The 19,061-nt window shown below is 37.9% G+C and overlaps 2 protein-coding genes and 1 pseudogene across 3 annotated transcripts in view; 1 reads left to right on the forward strand and 2 right to left on the reverse strand.

The window, feature by feature from the left end:
* The window catches only part of SRP54 (signal recognition particle 54), a 39,358-nt gene extending 33,296 nt beyond the window's left edge, over positions 1-6,062 (reverse strand). For both annotated transcript variants that reach the window (XM_049612895.1, XM_049612894.1), the window contains exon 1: positions 5,831-6,062. The gene's annotated coding sequence lies outside the window, so the exon portion shown is untranslated. The remainder of the gene's footprint in view (positions 1-5,830) is intronic.
* Positions 6,063-6,121: 59 nt separating this feature from the next.
* The window catches only part of LOC125909575 (uncharacterized), a 43,437-nt gene continuing 30,497 nt past the window's right edge, over positions 6,122-19,061 (forward strand). Inside the window, exon 1 of the mRNA XM_049612903.1 lies at positions 6,122-6,625. Within this exon, the coding sequence (XP_049468860.1) occupies positions 6,529-6,625 (97 nt within the window). The 5' untranslated portion in view covers positions 6,122-6,528. The remainder of the gene's footprint in view (positions 6,626-19,061) is intronic.
* On the reverse strand, positions 18,123-18,988 carry LOC125909577 (probable ribosome biogenesis protein RLP24; annotated as a pseudogene).

Consider the following 19,061-nt stretch of genomic DNA (forward strand, 5'->3'; position numbering starts at 1 on the left):
TCTTTAGAAACTTTACTTCTACATTATATACCTTTCCATAAATTAGTCAATAGCCCAAACCAAAACCTGCTTTCCTGACTATAATACTAAATATATGGATATATATTTAAATTCTGTATGTCATATGTATTCACATTCTAGGATAACAGAAAATTAAATTTATTTAACAAAGTGGACTATCTGTATTTTATCTGCTAAAATTATTATATTTGAATAACCAACAATATAATGTTATAAATTATGACTTTTAAATTTGTGGATATTTTTTCATACTGAATCTTGGTCCTCCAAGGAAATAATTCATAATAGTTTATGTTTTGTGATTACAGGAGGATACGTGTTCACTGTAAAAATTCAAACATTACAGAAATACTAAAGGCAGAAAATGTAATTCCCCTAATCTTACACCCTCTTGTCCCCTGATAACCAACAATAACAATTTAGTATATGTTCCTACAGATTTTATTTTCTATGCATATAAGTGAGGCAAGTTTTCGCAAGAATTATGATTTGGGGTAATGAAAAGGGAAGCAGTAATGAGGGAAATTCTTTTGTAAACTTGCTCGCTAATGTTAAAAACATGCTTAAATGCAAAAGACAGAATACAAAACTGTATTTATTGTATAATCCATTTTTATCTATAAACAAATATCAAAAAATAACATTAGCCTCCAGGGAAATGCAAATCAAAGGCACACTCAGATACTACTCCACACACAATAGGATGGCTATAGTCAAAAAGACATAACAAGTGTTGTTCCGAATGTGGAGAAATCAGAACCTTCATGTACTGTTGGTGGGGATGTAAAATGGTACAGCCCGTTGGAAACAATTTGGGCAATTCCTCAGAATGTTGAACATAGGGTTACTATATATGACCCAGCAATTCCACTCCTAGGTACAAGCCAAGAGAAAGTAAGATACATCCAAACAAAAAGTTGTACATAAATGGTCATTGTGGCAGCATTATTCACTCTAGCCAAAAAGTAGAAAGAACCCAAACATCCCTCAACTGATGAGTGGGTAAAAATAATGTGATATATCCAGAAAATGGAATATTTGATAATAAAAAGAAATGAACACAGCAAAGAAAACAATCAACCAAACTAACAGGCAATGCGAGAAGATCTTTGCAAATGACATATCAGACAAAAGGTTAGTTTCCAAAATCTATAAAGAATTTACCAAACTCAACACCCAAAAAACAAATAATCCAGTGAAGGAATGAGCAAAACACATGAATAGACAATTTTCCAAAGAAGACATCCAGATGGCTCACAGACACATGAAAATACTCAACATCACTCATCATTAGGGAAATACAAATCAAAACCACAATGAGATACCACTTCATATCTGTCAGAACGGCTAAAATTAACAACTCAGGAAATAGATGTTGGCAAAAATTCAGAGAAAGGGGAACCCTTTTGTACTGTTGGTGGGAATGCAAACTGGTACAGCCACTCTGGAAAACAGGAGGTTGGTTCCTCGAAAAATTAAAAATAGGGGCACCTGGGTGGCTCAGTCGGTTAAGCGGCCGACTTTGGCTCAGGTCACGATCTCTCAGTCCGTGAGTTCAAGCCCCACGTCAGGCTCTGTGCTGACAGCTCAGAGCCTGGAGCCTGTTTCAGATTCTGTGTCTCCCTCTCTCTGACCCTCCCCCATTCATGCGCAGTCTCTCTCTGTCTCAAAAATAAACGTTAAAAAAAAATTTTTTTTTAAAAAAGAAAAATTGAAAATAGAACTACCCTATGACCTAACAAATGCACTACTAGGTATTTATCCAAAAGATACAAAAATGCTGATTCAAAGGAGCACATGCACCCCAATGTTTATAGCAGTGATATGAACAATAGCCCAAATGTCCATTGACTGATGAATGAATAAAGAAGATGTGTGTGTGTGTGTGTGTGTGTGTGTGTGTGTGTGTGTAACAAACAGAATGCTACTCAGCAATCAAAAAGAACAAAATCTTGCCATTTGCAACAAAGTGGATGGAACTAGAGTATATTATGCGACACGTAGTAAGTCAGAGAAAGACAGATATCGTATGATTTCAAATATGGAATTTGAGAAACACAACAGATGAACATAGGGGAAGGGAAGGAAAAATAAGACAAAAACAGAAAGAGAGACAAACCACAAGAGACTTTTTTTTTTTAACGTTTATTTATTTTTTTGAGACAGAGAGAGAGCATGAACAGGGGAGGAGCAGAGAGAGAGGGAGACACAGAATCTGAAACAGGCTCCAGGCTCTGAGCTGTCAGCACAGAGCCCGACGCCGGGATCGAACTCACGGACCGTGAGATCATGACCTGAGCCAAAGTCAGACGCTTAACCGACCAAGCCACCCAGGCGCCCCAACAAAAGAGACTCTTAAATACAGAGAATAGAGGGTTGTTGTAGGGGAAGCAGGTGGGGGGATGGGTTAATGGGTGATGAGCATTATGGAAGGCACTTGGGATGCGCACTGGGTATTACATGTAAGAGATGAATCACTGGGTTCTGCTCCTGAAGCCAAGACTACACTCTATGTTAACTAACTTGAATTTAAATAAAAAAAAAAAATAAAAAAAAAAGAGTTGAAGTACTGATTCATGCTACAACATGGATGAATACTGAAAACAATCTGCATGAAAGAAACCAGTGACAAAAGATCACATATTCTAGGATTCCATTTATATGAAATGTCCAGAAGTAAATCTACAGAGACAGAAAGTGGATTAATAGTTGGTTAGGGCTCCGAAGTTGGGGGAAAATGAGGAGTGACTATTAATGGGTATGGGGTTTCTTCATGGAGTGATGAAAATGTTCTAAAATTGATTGTGGTGATGATTGCACAACTCTGTCAATACACTAAAAAGCACTGAATTGTATACTTTAGGTGAATTGTAGGATATGTGAATTTTATTTCAATAAAACTGTTAGCAAATAACATTTATCATTTCTGGATGGTGAATTTTTATTTTCCTATTTACATCTTTTTTGTAATTTACAAATTTTTGGTATGACTATTATTTTTTAAGTCAAAGGTAAAATTAATTATTTTTCAAAGTTCTCCTTGTGAGAATTACAATGATATTATACTGGGGATTGAGATGAAGTTGCCACATGGATTCATTTAGTTATTCATTCATCAAACACCTAGTATGTATTACAGGAATTGTCCCAGCATGAGAAAAGCTCTAACTCCAAAATCAATAAATCACATCAATTTAACACAGACAAAACTCCTCTATTAACTTCAGAAGATAAATTATACATCATACCATCACTGACTTACCTGCTTTAATTCTGCAACAAAGGTTATATTCAATTACATCAAAAAGTATCAGGAAATTCCCTCTTCATTAAAATAATCTGTTTCCAAATTTTAAAATTCCTTTTAACTAAAAACAACAACAACATGACACTTTATAGTTTGATAACAGAAAAGGCGTACCAAAAACTCAATTAGCAACAAGAGGTAACAGTTCAAAAACAATGAGAATCATTCCTTTAAGATACTTTTTTGGCTAGCAGGTCAATTATAACAAGAATTTTTATGTACACTTTTACCAAGATTAAAACAAGTCAAAAGAATTCCTTGGAAACAGTTTGTCCTGAAGTTGAACATAGACTGAAAATACGGAAGAGGAGGAATGAGCTATTTCAAGCAATGGGTTATTTCAGCGACGTTTAGCTAACACCTATCAGCTAAAAATTAGATATTCAATCAACCTCTAGGGATAGTAACATCAAATGGTGTTGGCAGAAGTGGCCTCATCTAAATTCTTAATTAGGAGAGTGAAACAAGGCATCAGATTTTGAAAAATTTCACTGGCTACATATTAAGTACAGCCAGGCTTAATAACCATTGCATGAGGCAATATTCTTCAAAGAAAAACAGAGAAAGAAAAATCTGTTCCATAATTTAAAAAGATTAGAGTCAAATAGCAAATACTTTGGAGGGAGAAAAACTTGAGAGCAAAGAGACTACGTACACTAATCTTATCCCAAAAGTCTAATGGAGACGTGGGCTTGAACCAGGGAAGCAGAAAGCAAAATGGCTCAAGTCAAGCCCGTAAAACAGAAGCTACAGGACATAATGACCAAATGGTTGTGGAAAATGAAGGGGAAAAAAAGGCAAAAGTGACTCCAAGGTCTCAAACAGTAACCAGATGGCCAATGATGCCATTAACCAAAGAATGGAAGGCAAAAGAGAAACTGGTTGGAAAATTAAAGAGTTAATACAGAAAAGGTTCAAGGGGCTGTAAGGTTTTGTAATGTTGTATTTGTAAAGTTTTACTAAAGTTGGATTTTGAGCACATCTACTAAAATATTTTGTAATGTTCTACTAAAGTTGGATACTGTGCACATTCATTTTATTATTCCTTAAAAATTGAACATACAAATATCACAAAATTCAAGTAGAAACAAGGAGTCAAAAACATGTATATATCATATAGTAATAATGAAAAGAATAAAAAAAAAGGAAAGTTGAGGTAGTAAGCTTGGTTTTGGACGTACTAAATTTATAGAAACTAAAAAACTATATCATTCATGAGGCAGAAGTTACAGGAAAAAAAAAAGAAGTTACAGAAGTTTGGAAATGGTTGGCATACAAGGATAATGCCATGGAAGCCATGGATGTAGACGATAATTCTCAAGAAGACTGTGAAAGACCATTTGGGTTACAGGGATGGCAAAGAGCCAACAAAAAGTAGTCAACAAAGACTGAGAATAATTAACAGGGATAGAAGCCCTTATTAATTCCTTACCCTCTCCAAAAGCATACAGAAGAAAATCAATTTTTTTAAAGCTACCATTTATATTTATCTTATTAAATTCCAGAGGTGGATCCAGAATTCCCAGTTAGGTGAAATTAGAGGCAAGATCTGTTTGAAGAAGGGCTTGAAGATGCTTTTATTAAATTAGAAAATACTGACCACATGAAAACATCAAGAGAAAGAGTTTTAAGGGAAATAATTCTACCCTTTGGCACCAACACTGCTATATTCTAGACACTGCCCAGAACAGATCACCTAATCTTTCATCCCCATAATAAGTTATTAGATAGATGAGGAAACTGAGACTGGATTGGACTAGCAACCTGCTCAGGGTCACAAATCCCCCTGAACAATCTCATCTGTGTTCCCATAGCTATCATGGCTCTTTAACTAAACTTTCTCATTACTCATCTTGCTATAATGTATATTTATGTGCCTCTCTCACTGTACTGTTAGCTCCTCAATGGCAGTATTTGTGTCATTCATTTCAATATCCCTATAGATAGGAATAAGTAAATACTCTGTTGAATTAAGCATATGAAAGAACTAGGTGAGAATAGCAGCAAGAAAGACAATAGGGGAAAGAGTTTCAAGAAAGTGTCAAATGTACAGAAAGAGCCATGAGTGTATCTGAAGTCACCATTGGCATTGAACTGATATCCCGTATTGTTTATTGAACGCCTACTATATGCAGAACAATGTGTCGAGCACAACGGACACGGAAAAATAAAATCTCGTACACGTCAAAAGGTTTTCGGAGAAGTAGCCACATCTAAATTATTGATTAAGAGAGCAAAGCAAAGAGCCAGGCCTGTAATTGCCTACATCTAATTTGGCTCGGGTAAATCTGAAGACAACTTAAAAGGGTCACAGTGCATCCTTTAATAAAACTTCTGACGGGGCACACGAGATGAAAAAGGGCCAGCGCACCTCAGTCTCGGTGACGAGAGTCGGTGGCCAGAGGAGCCGACTCCCTCTGGAGTCTCTAGCCCCCAAGCAGGGCTGAGGCTGCCCCTAGCTGCCAGTCCGTGGTCGGGGGCGGGAAAAAGCAAGACACTTACCGCAAAAGGCACCGCTACCGCTGTGGCCCAAAGGGGCCGGGGATTCCTTCGCGAGGCCCCCGCAACGTGGGAGGAAACCAAGAAAAGCAGGGATCAGACAGACAGATGCGATCCCACAGCCCGACTTCCCAAACTATACAAACTAGGGCTCCAGCGCCCAGCACCGCGACGCCAACTCCCACCAGCTGGAAGACCGACGATTGCCACCGAACCTTCCGCCCAATGAGGAAACGTCACCACTCGGCGTAGTCCAGCCTCTTATGAAAAGGATACACTTCCGCTTCCGGGGCACCTGCCGCGTACTTTCAGTGCTTTCGCTGAAAGGGTTTATTGCGATGTTTCTTTGCTTCGACTGGCTTTGGGACATTCCGTTTCCTATTGCCCAATCACTGCGGCAGCAAAGTGGCAGTACAGGATGTTCTCTAGGGATGCGATCTCAGGAAATAATTCCGGCCTCGAGAAGTCACCTTAAAAAGTGACTGGGCAGTGCACTGCCAGCTGAAAGGAGAATCATGAGAGATGCAATTTAAAGTAGGGTTTCGTCCCCAGGCGCACGTGCGAACACCAACAAGGGGCGGGGCTTAGGGATTTCGCAGCCCGGGGAGGCGGGTTCCGTCGTGTCCGATCTGGAGTGGAGACCCCTCTCTGCTTGCGCGTGCGCATTGCGAACCTTCCCCGACGCTGTTTTCTGCTCCAAGATGGAATTCCGCTCCGCGCGGCAAGCAATAATGCAGCTGCTACGTACGGTGGCTCCGGCAGACCTCCCAGCGCTGCTCGAGTGGATGAGAACTACCCGTAAGCGACCAGAGCCAGACGCAAGTGGTTGGGGCAAAGATACACTATAGGTGTTGACCTTGGGGACCCAAGACAGCATGAGGCCGAAAGCCTCCTAGGGGTCGCTGTGCGGGTCTCTGCTCCTCTCTATAGGAGAGGTTGACGGGGGGTACATTTCAAACCTTAGCAGGTTCAGAGTCCAGTTTGGAATTGGGTGCAGGAAGACCTGGCCCTGGGTTGTTTGTGATTGTGCTGCAGACTTCAGACAAGCCACCTAGAAGCTCCTTGTGCCTAATCCTTTTCTGAGAGAAGAGAAGGGGTGGAGGGTTTTGCCCTCCCCACCGCCATTACTCCCACGAATTTGTGACTACCAGTAAGGTTAGTTACTACCTGAAAAAGCACTTTGCAAAAGGTGTTTCAGTCTGTGGGGTAGGAAGCTTTTACCCTACAAGCAAAGTCACCTGTAGCTAGTGCATTTATTTTCTCAGTTGTAAAATGGACCATCAATTTAATAGCAGTTTTCCAGGGTGAGGTAAGGGAGAGATTGGGGGGTGACGACTTTGATTTTAAGCTGTTAATAAAATTAATAATACAAAAAAGCACAACTTAGAATCGAGGAAATGTGGCAATTAGGTCCATTTAGTGAAGAATGGTTACTGCTTTGGCAAAGTGAAGCCTGGTGAAAGCACAAGATAACAGGATATTCCTTGTTTGAGAACAATGCCAAAAAACCATGCTACCTTTATACCTCTAAACATTGATTCCCGTGTTTATTTTCATCCGGACTCATGATTTGAAATATTCATGTGTGCTGATAACTTCCAAACTTAACTTTTTCCTAGAACTCTCTTTCTTTGTGATGTTATTAGTCAATCCGTAGGATTGGGTATTTTTATTATTATTACACATTTGGGGGGATCATTTTAGATGAGAGGCCAAAATGAAATTAACTTGGAAAACTGATAGAGTTAGCCTTTTAGAAAGTGGAGAAAACCAGACAGGTAGATTCAAGATAGGAATTGCTGAGTCAAAATATGCTGAGTCTCCTTATTTAAATTTTGTATTGCCAGTTTTATTTATCATATCCCGATTGATTATAAAAACCATAGTAGTTTCCGTTTGTTTTTTTCTGCATTCCTCAGCACAAGATCTTTTATTCCAAAAGCCCTAAGTGCCTACAAAAATGCCACCTACTGCCTGGTTCTGGCAATTGCACAATTACTAAAATATTCTTATCCTCAAGATTTCAGTTTTGTGGAATCATTTGTAATCTAAATTTCCAGTTTTAGAGACATCAGTTGAGAGCCCCATTTTTCCAAATCAGGAAAACCTGTAAGCATGTTTTGGGTGATAATTTTGTAAACAAGAAGACCCAAGATCACTGACTTTAGAGTACATTTTTACTTTTTTAAAAAGCTCTTTTTGTGCCTTTCTCCAGCAGATCCTGTAGTCAGAGAGCTCATGCAATTTATTAAATGATTTAGAAAACGACTGAATTTCTGAGAATGTTTATTAACATGAATATTGTAAGAAATGAGGGTGTCACTTTGCTTTAAATGGAGTGTTTTAACATAAATCTTGAAAAGCAACTTATTAGTATGCCTTTTTTAGGTGGTAAAATATACATAACATAAAATTTACCATTTTAAGCTATTTTTAAGTGTACAGTTCAGTGACATTACATACATTTACGTTGTGCAACCATCACATCTGTCTCCAGAACTTTCTCATCTTCCCAAGCTGAAATTCTTAGTATACTTTATGAAGTGGCTCTAAACAGAGCACAAAAGATTCTTCCAGTCAACCATTTTTTATTTTCCTAACTAATTTCCTTCTTCTAGGAAAAAAAAATTATCTTTTATCTCTAGCATTAAGTCACTTGCATAATATCTTATTTGTATGACATTTTCTTAGACATTTAATAAGTATAAATCTCCTTGAATTTTTATACTATTTAATGAAATAGCAAGACACAGTAGTAGGTATTGAGTATGGCTTTGGTTTTGAGTTTTGCAGTGCTTATTGAAACTGAAAAACATGTTGCTAACAGGTAAAATCATAATCATTTTAGATACACAAAAGGAAGGATAATCTTTTTTAATGTTTATTTATTTTTGAGAGAGAAAGAGAACGAGCAGGGGAGAGGCAGAGAAAGAGGGGGACAGAGGATCTGAAGCGGGCTCTGGACTAATAGCAGAGAGCCCGATGTGGAGCTCGAACCCACAAACCATGAGACCATGAGCTGAGCCGAAATCAGACACTTTACTGACTGAGCCACCCAGGCACCCCAGAATAATATTCTTGATCTCTGAAGGAATAGTGGGATTATCACACCAATACCTGGAGTCATTTAGGATCAGGCTGGTAGAACTAGAAGCGTGGACCAGGGCAGAGCCAAGCACATGTCAATGCCTGATAAACTGAAGATGTAGAAAAAATAGATGGGAGCCTACATTTTACCTTGGTACAGCTTAGGCCAAAGATCTAGGAAACAAATGAATACCAACGTAGGAAGGATACACCAAGTCTGAAGGGCAAAGCACACAAAGATACCGTCTCCCAAAATGAATGAATGAATGAATGAATGAAGTAAAAAATACAGCAGGACCTCAGCTAATTGATTCTGATCTTGTGGCAGAACATCTGTTCTCTTCTATTTCCTGTATATATATAAAATGGGCTCTTGATCTAGATTTCAAAGTGTAGGAGTGACTGCAATCCATTAAGTGAGGAGAGCTGAGAGCCAGAACTGCAAGTGGGACCCCCAATAGGCATATTTTTAAAAAGTACATTGGAACAACTGTATGTTAACATATGCTATTCTGAAGCCACCGAATTTTTCTTGGATATGCAAATACAAATGAGGAAGTCAAACACACTGCCCAAAAGAGTTTCTATTAAGAATCAGATTACAAAGGGTAGAAAATTAGGGTTTGCTCTAAGAAAATTAAAATCATCAAAAAATATTTAATGCTTAAAGAAGATAACAGTAGATGACTAGAAGCTTTTAGAAGCTTCACTGTATCCTATATTTTAGGTATATCTTCACTGACCATAAGTGGACCTGTTTGTGAGCAGCAGCTACAGAGCTGTTAGAAATTCTTTGAAATTCCCACAAATCTAAAAAGTAAAGTCTGGTTTCTAGTTACATTTGTCAGACAGTATACCGCTTCAGTTCCATATTGCATTACCACTGAGGAAGTATCATAACAAAGATATTCTAATCTTCATTGAAACCATATGAATTAATGAAAGTTACCAAGAACGTGAGGTAACAAAAATAGATTGTTTTTTCAAAAACTAACAAGGTATACTAAGCAAATTGGTACCTCTTTCTTAAATTGGTACCTCTTAAAATTTTTCTATCAAATAAAAAGAATTACACTTTTGGGGCATCTGGGTGGCTGGGTCGGTTAAGCGTCGGACTCTTGATTTTGGCTCAGGTCATAATCTCACGATTTGATTCATGAGATCGAGTTATGTCTCAGGCTCTGTGCTAATAGCACAGAGCCTGCTTGGGATTCTCTCTCTGCCCCTCCCCCACATGCATGCACATGTACTCTCTCTTTCAAAATAAATAAACTTAAAAAAAAAATTATCCTTTTCTCTAAAGTACTTTTGTACTTTGGGGCACCTAGGTGGTTCAGTCAGTTGAGCATCCAACTTTGGCTCAGGTTATGATCTCACAGTTTGTGAATTCAAGCCTGGCATCAGGTTTACTGCTGTCATTGCAGAGCCCACTTCAGGTCCTCTGTCCCTGTTTCTTTCTCTGCCTCTCCCCCCTCACGCTTTCCCTCACAAAAATAAATAAAACATTTTTTAAAAAGAGAGAATAAAGTACTTTTGTATTTTAATATATTGTTGTGTATAAAATGAGCAGGATAGGGGCTCCTGGGTGGCTCAATCGGTTAAGGGTCTGACTTCGGCTCAGGTCATGATCTCGTGGTTTGTGAGTTTGAGCCCCGCGTTGGTCTGTGCTGACAGCTCGGAGCCTGGAGCCTGCTACAGATTCTGTGTCTCCCCCTCTCACTGCCCCTCCCCCACTTGTGCTCTGTCTCTATCTATCAAAAATAAATGTAGAAAAAAGATTTTTTTTAAATAAAATGAGCAGGATATATAAAAGGATAATACATCACGAATAACTGGGTTTATCCCAAGAATGCACTAGTGGTTTAACATTATAAAATCAGGGGCACCTGGGTGGCTCAGTCAGTTAAGTGTCTGACTCTTAATTTTGGCTCCGGTCACAATCTCAGGGTTCAGGAGATCAAGCCCTGCATCAGACTCCACACTGACAGCATAAAGCCTGCTTGGGATTCTCTCTCTCCCTCTCTCACTGCCCCTCCCCTGTTCGTATGTTCTCTTTCCTCTCTCAAAATAAATAAACATTTTTAAAAATAAATGAGTAAAACATTATAAAATCAATCAATGTAATTCACCATATTCAGTAAAAAGAAAAACTATATTATTACCTCAATAGACCAGGAAAAGCATTTGACAACATCCAACACCTCTTCCTGATAATAACTCTCATCAAACTAGGAGTAGAAGGGAACATTCTCAACCTGGTAAAGGACATGTGTGAAAAATCTACAGCTAACATCATTCTTAAAATTGAAAAGACTGAGTTCTTTCCCCTAAGATCAGAAATGACAGAGATGTGCGCTCATCGCTACTATCCAGCATCATAATACAGCTTCTAGTCAGTACAGTATCTCAAGAACAAGTGAAGGAGGGAGGCATTTCAATTAGGAATGGGTGAATGGATGAGCAAATTGTGGTATATTTTTATAATGGAATACTACTTAGCAAATAAATGGAAAGAAATATTTGCCCAACAACGTGAATAAATTATACTGAGTGAAAGCAACCATACTAAAAAAGACTGTATACAGCATGATTTCATTTATTTATAACTAGAAAACGCAGCCTGATCTATAGTGATAGAAAATACATCTGTGGCAATTGAGTGAGTGGAGGGATTGGAGAAGGATTACAGATGGGCAAAAGGAAACATTTGGGGGTAACAGATATGTCCACTACCTTGATTGTAGAGATAAATTCATGACTGTATCCATATGACAAAGTTTATATAATTATACACTTGAAATATGTATAGTTTATTTGTACAAATTCTTCTATAAAACTTTTTACAAAATGGCCACAAATTCTTTGATCCTCATTCTATGAGAGGTCTGATCTGTATTCTCTACCTTGAAATCTGAATGGGCTCTGTTACAGCTTTGGCCCATAGAATATGGCAGAAGTGACACTATGTCAGTTTCAGATCCAGGACTTAAGAAACTTGCAACTTCTACTTTCTTTCTCTTGGAATGCTTGGTCTGGGAGAAGGTAACCATCATATGTGTAGTCTGACTACCTTGAGATTATCAAACTGTCAGGAATCCCAGCTAGCCTATGGACAGCAAGATGCTCAACCAGGCTGTAACTGTTCTTGCCATCCTTGCCTAGACACCAGACATAGGAGTAAAGAAGCCATCTGAAATGCCCCTCCAGTCAAGCCTTTCTTACAAATAATATTGCTGTGAACATTCATGTGTGGATTTTTGTGATAACATAAGTTTTCATTTCTCTGTGATAATATTCAAGAGTGCAATTGCTGGGTCATATGGTAAGTGCGTTTTTAGTTTTATAGAAACTGTCAAACTGTTTTCCAGAGTGGCTGAGCCATTTTTATGTTAATACAAACATACTGTAATCCGATTTCTCTGCATCCTCACCAGCATTTGCTATTAGTTTTTTTTCTTTCTTTTAATACTTACTTATTTTTGAGAGCGAGACGCACAGAGTGTGAGTGGGGGAGAGGCAGAGAGAGAGAGGGAGACACAGAAGCTGAAGCAGGCTCCAGGATCCGCGCTGTCAGCACAGAGACTGAGGCTGCACTGGAACTCACAGACTGGGAGATCATGACCTGAGCCGAAGTCAAACACTTTTACCGACTGAGCCACCCAGGTGCCCCAGTCAGTATTTTTTTTTTTAATGTTTATTTATATATTTAGAGAGCGAGAGAGAGAGGGCAAGTAGAGACAGGGGCAGAGGCTATCAGCGTGGAGCCTAACACAGGGCTCAGTCTCACAAACCATGAGATCCTGACCTGAGTCAAAATCAAGACTCAAGACACTTCACTGATTGAGCCACTCAGGCACTCCTATCAATATTTTTTATGTTAGCCATTCTGTTATTTGAGTGATACATCATTAGGTTGTTGAACATCTGCTCATGTGTTTATTTGCCATTTCAATATCGTCTTTGGTGAAATATCTGTTTATGTCTTTTGCCCAATTTTAATTGTATTTTTTCTATACTGTCATCTTGAGAGTTCTTAATGTATTCTAGGTATAAGCCCTTTGTGAACATATATGTGGTTTGCAAGTATTTTCTCCAAGTCTGTAATTTGTTCATCCTCTTAACAGAGTTTTTATTTTATTTTTATTTATTTACTTATTTTTAAATTTAAATCCAAGTTAGTTAACATATAATGTAATAATGATTTTAGGAGCAGAATTTAGTGATTCATCACTTACATATAACACCCAGTGCTCATCCCAACAAGTGCCCTCCTTAATGCCCCTTGCCCATTTAGCCCATTCACCCACCCAACACCCCACCAGCAACCCACAGTTTGTTCATGTATTTAAGAGTCTCTTGGTTTGTCTCCCTCTTTGTTTTTATCTTATTTTGCTTCCCTTACCCTATGTTTATCTGTTTTGTTTCTTAAATTCCACATATGAGTGGAATATATGGAATATATGATTTTTTTTTGCTTTTCTCTGGCTGACTTATTTTGCTTAGCATAATACATTCTAATTCCATCCACGTTGTTGCAAATGGTAAGATTTAATTCTTTTTGATCGCCAAGTAATATTCCGTTGTGTATACACCACATCTTCTTTATCCATTTATCAGTTGGTGGGTATTTGGGCGCTTTCCATACTTTGGCTATTGTCTATAGTGCTGCTATAAACATTGAGGTGCGTGTGACCCTTCAAATCAGCATTTTTGAATCCTTTGGCTAAATACCTAGTAGTGCATTTGCTGGGTCATAGGGTAATTTTTTGAGGAACCCCCATACTTTTTTCCAGAGTGGCTATACCAGTTTGCATTCCCACTAGCAGTGCAAAAAAGATACTCTTTCTCTGCATCCTCACCAACATCTGTTGCCTGAGTTGTTAATCTTAGCCATTCAGACAGGTGTGAGGTGGTATCTCAATGTGGTTTTGATTAGTATTTCCCTGATGATGAGTGATGTTGAGCACCTTTTCGTGTGTCTGTTTGCCATCAGGATGTCTTCTTTGGAAAAGTGTCTATTCATGTCTTCTGCCCATTTCTTCAGTGGATTATTTGTTTTTTGGGTGTTGAGTTCGATAAATTCTTTATAGATTTTGGATACTAACCCTTTATCTGATATGTCGTTTGCAAATATCTTCTCCCATTCCATCAGTTGCCTTTTAAATTTGCTGATTGTTTCTTTCACTGTGCAGAAGCTTTTTATCTTGATGAGGTCCTAGTAGTTCATTTTTGCTTTTGTTTCCCTTGCCTCCAGAGACATTTCAAGTAAGAATTTGCTGTAGCTGAGGTCAAAGAGATTGTTGTCTGCTTTTTCCTCTAGGGTTTTGATGGCTTCCTGTCTCACATTTAGGTCTTTCATTCGTTTTGAATTTATTTTTGTGTATGGTGTAAAAGACTGGTCCAGGTTCATTCTTCTGCATGTTGCTGTCCAGTTTTCCCAACACCGCTGGCTGAAGAGGGTGTCTTTTTGCCACTGGATTTTCTTTCCTGCTTTGTCAAAGATGAGTTTGCCATGCATTTGTGGGTCCATTTCTGGGTTCTCTATTCTCTTCCATTGATCTGTGTGTCTTTTTGTGCCACTACCATAAACTGTGTTGATGATTACAACTTTGTAATACAGCTTGAAGTCCTGAATTGTGATGCCTTCAGCTTTGGTTTTCTTTTTCATCATTACTTTGGCTATTCAGGGACTTTTCTGATTCCGTCAAATTTTAGGATTGTTTGTTCAAGCTCTGTGAAGAATGCTAGTGTTATTTTGATAGGGATTGCATTGAATATGTAGATTGCTTTGGGTAGTATCAACATTTTAACAATATTTGTTCTTCCAATCCATGAGCATGGAATGTTTTTCCATTTTTTTGTGTCTTACTCAATTTCTTTCATAAGCTTTCTATAGTTTTCAGTGTATAGATTTTTCACTTCTGTGGTTAGATTTATTCCTAGGTATTTAATTGTTTTGGTGCAATTGTAAATGGGATCAATTCCTTGATTTTTCTGCTGCTTCATTATTGGTGTATAGAAATGCATATGGGGCGCCTGGGTGGCTCAATCAGTTAACCCTCCTACTTCAGCTCAGGTCACGATCTCATGGTCAGTGAGTTCTGTGAGTTCGAGCCGCGCGTTGGGCTCTGTGCTGACAGCTCGGAGTCTGGAGCCTGCTTCAGATTCTGTGTCTCCCTGTCTCTCTGCCCCTCCCCTGTTCATGCTCTGTCTCTCTGTCTCAAAAATAAATAAACATTAAAAAAAATTAAGAAAACAATCAGGTACAGTCAAAGGTGGACACATTAAATTGAGATTACAGGTATTAGAGCTAAAGAGAGTTTTCACATTTACAAAAATTAATGTGTTTCTGTGGCTGTATTTACATTTAAATAAGAAATATATTTTAAAAAAAGAAATGCATACGATTTCTGTACCTTGATTATAAAAAAATCCTCCTTGCCTATTTGGATGCCTTTTATTTCTTTTTGTTGTCTGATTGCTGAGGCTAGGACTTCCAACACTATGTTGAATAAATAATAGTGATGAGAGTGGACATCCCTGTCATGTTCCTGATCTTAGGGGCTTATCTTTCAGTTTTTCCCCATTGAGGATAATATTAGCAGTGAGTCTTTCCTATATGACCTTTATGATCTTGAGATATGTTACTTCTATCCCTACTTTCTTAAGGATTTTTATCAAAGAAGGATTAGGGGCGCCTGAGTAGCTCAGTCAGGTAAGCATCCAACTTCAGCTCAGGTCATGATCTTGCTGTTCATGAGTTTGAGCCCCACGTCAAGCTCTTTGCTGACAGCTCAGAGCCTGGAGCCTGGTGGGGATTCTATGTGTCTGCCTGTCTCTGCCCCTCCCCCACTTTCGCGAGCGCACACTCTCTCTCTCAAAAATAAACAAACATTTAAAAAAAAAGGATGCTATATTTTGTCAAATGCTTTTTCTGCATCTATTGAGAGGAATGTGTGGTTCTTATCCTTTCTTTCATTAATGTGATGTATCACATTGATTGATTTGCAAATATTGAACCAGTTCTGCGTCCCAGGAATAAATCCCACTTGATCGTGGTGAATAATTCTTTTAATGTATTGTTAGATCTGGTTTGCTAGTATCTTGTTGAGAATTTTTGCATCCATGTTCATCAGAGAAATTGCTCTGTAGTTCTCCTTTTTAGTGGGTTCTTTGTCTGGTTTTGGAATCGTAGTAATGCTGGCCTTGTAGAATGAGTTTGGAAGTTTTCCTTCCATTTCTATTTTTTGGAATAGCTTCAAAAGAATATGTGTTAACTCTTTAAATGTTTGGTGGAATTCCCCTGGAAAGCTATCCAGGCCTGGACTCTTGTTTGTTGAGAGGTTTTTGATTACTGATTCAATCTCTTCACTGGTTATGGGTCTGTTCAAATTTTCTATTTCTTCCTGTTTCAGTTTCGGTAGTTTATATGTTTCTAGGAATTTGTCCATTGGGCAGTCTTCCAGATTGCCCAATTTATTGGCATATAATTGTTCATAATGTTCTCTTATTGTTGTTTGTATTTCTGTAGTATTGGTTGTGATCTCTCCTCTTTCATTCATGATTTTATTTATTTGGGTCCTTTCCTTTTTCTTTTTGATCAATCTGGCTAGGGGTTTATGTCATTCTGGCTAGGGGCTTAACAATTTTGTTAATTCTTTCAAAGAACCAGCTCCTGGTTTCATTGATCAGTTCTTCTGGTTTTTTGATTTCAAGATTGATTCCTGTTGTAATGTTTATTATTCCGTTTCTTCTGCTGGTTTGGGGCAGAATTTTTTGCTGTTCTTTTTCCAGCTCTTTTAGGTTTAAGATTAGATTGTGTATTTGAGACCTTTCTTCCTTCTCTAGGAAGGCCTGATTCCTATATACTTCCCTCTTATGACCTCCTTTGCTGCATCCCAAAGGATTTGGACTGTCATACTTTCATTTTCATTGGCTTCCATATGCTTTTTAATTTCCTCTTTAACTTCTTGGTTAACCCATTCATTCTTTAGTAGGATGTTCTTTTTTTTTTTTTTTTAATGTCTATTTATTTTTGAGACAGAGGGAGACAGAGCATGAGTGGGGGAGGGGCAGAGAGAGAGGGAGACACAGAATCTGAAACAGGCTCCAGGCTCTGAGCTGTCAGCACAGAGCCTGACATAGGGTTCAACCCATGAACTGTGAGATCATGACCTGAACCGAAGTCGGATGCTTAACCGACTGAGCCACCTGGGCACCCCTTAAACATGTTGATATTAAAACAAACATAAATCTAGTATGGAGTACAAACTTCCAAGTAATTTAACAAATGTCTTTGAGTTCATATATCATTTCCCCTAATTGCTTTATCAATAACGTTGTCTATCAATGACCCATATTTAACAAATAAGAACACAAGGGCAAAAATCACACTGGAATTCAGATCTTTGTCCTGAACACTTTGTCCAGTGATCACTTTTTCACTAATACTGAAGTGAAATGGCTAAAAATTTAGCCATTACTTTATAATTTTATAACCCTAAGATTATAATTTATTCTAAGTTCTGTCCTTAAAAATATAAAAAGTGAGTTACTTAATATCCTTAAAGTTGCAAAAAATGTAGAAATATAAAAACATTATTCAGTATATATTTTTCTTTAATTGTATTTCCTACTTCAGTAGTATGTGGGAGTTATTTTCTTCCTGCTAATGAATACATTTTTAGTAGCTTTTAAACAAAAAATATGAACTTAGGTCCAAATAATTTGTGACACAAAAACCATAAATTCTATTATCCAAAAACAATTTGGAGCTTTTTAAATGAAACCACACAACATCCTAAAAGGCACTGGGATTCCTCCACTTCTAAACCACTGCTAAGCTGGAAAAAAAATCTGGTTCTATCAGGAATCTCAGAATTGAGTGTTCTCCAAAGTGGAAAGTATATAGTGCCATTTCAGGAAAAAGCTATTCAGCTCTCACCTCCAACATAATTAGGCTTCATATACTCTTCTAAGAAACCAAAACAAATACTGAAATCAAAATAAAAGATTACTTAAGGCTATTTATCATACATACAGGTTGTTTTAGCCTTGTTTTAAGCCCCCTTCTATAATATTAATAAAGTAAAATTAATATTTTACTGCAAAGCAAATGTATGGCTAGGGATGTGTAAAATATATTTTTGTCATTAGTTCTTACATAAATACTGCATAGTGCCATTACCCAAATGGCAGGAACATTTTATGCCTACACTTCACTTCTGTATTTACAAAGAGAATTTGCATGATTTACATAAATGTAACTATCAGTGAAGGTTTAACAATGGAAATGCAATCTAACATCCATAATATCCGATGTTTTACAGACAGCAATGAGCAACATAGAAGAGATGTATTTTTAAATACCTTTCATTTAAGTGACCTTATGTAAAATATAAGAGATCATTTAGAAGTTCTTGGTCTCCTAAGGAGATTTTCAAATGCACTTATAGAAATAGTGAGATCTTTAAGAAATATCTTCCATGTCCACATCCTGTTGTAATTTCTGCACCATTTTTTCTTCCAATTGCTTTCCTTTGCCGGCAAGAGGGGCCCGGATAAGATGAATGTTTTGCTTGACTTCTTTGATGTCCTGAACTTTCTGTAATTCTTTATTTTTCTTTAATCTGTTCATTATAAATTTAGCTTGGCGTTTCTGTTTGATCTCTTCAACTCTCTTCATTGCATCAATAGTCTTACTCCATAGCTCTCGCTGGTATTTAACAGGTTCATTTCTACATTTTTCAAGTTCAAATGAATTATCCACTGTAAGCTCTTTACCAGCTGCTTTACGGAATGCTTTAGTCCACCTGACCTTGCGAGGATTGCGCTTCTTTTTAAAGTTTTTATGACACTTGGATTTACAGAATCTGAACACCTTGCAATCGTTGCGGACAACATCATGCCGTGGCTGGGGTAAATGGGCCCCAAACAGAAATAACACTTCTCAATAGGCATGTTGAAACTGCGTGAGTTCTCACAGACGACGAAACGCCGAACTCGAGCGGAAGTGATGCGACCCCTAGTAGGATGTTCTTTCATCTCCCAATTATTCATGGTCTTTCCAAATTTTTTCTTATGGTTGATTTCGAGTTTCATAGAGTTGTGGTCTGAAAACCTGCAAGGTATGATCTCAATCTTTTTG

Source organism: Panthera uncia, assembly GCF_023721935.1.
Source record: "Panthera uncia isolate 11264 chromosome B3 unlocalized genomic scaffold, Puncia_PCG_1.0 HiC_scaffold_1, whole genome shotgun sequence".
Lineage (NCBI taxonomy): Eukaryota > Metazoa > Chordata > Mammalia > Carnivora > Felidae > Panthera > Panthera uncia.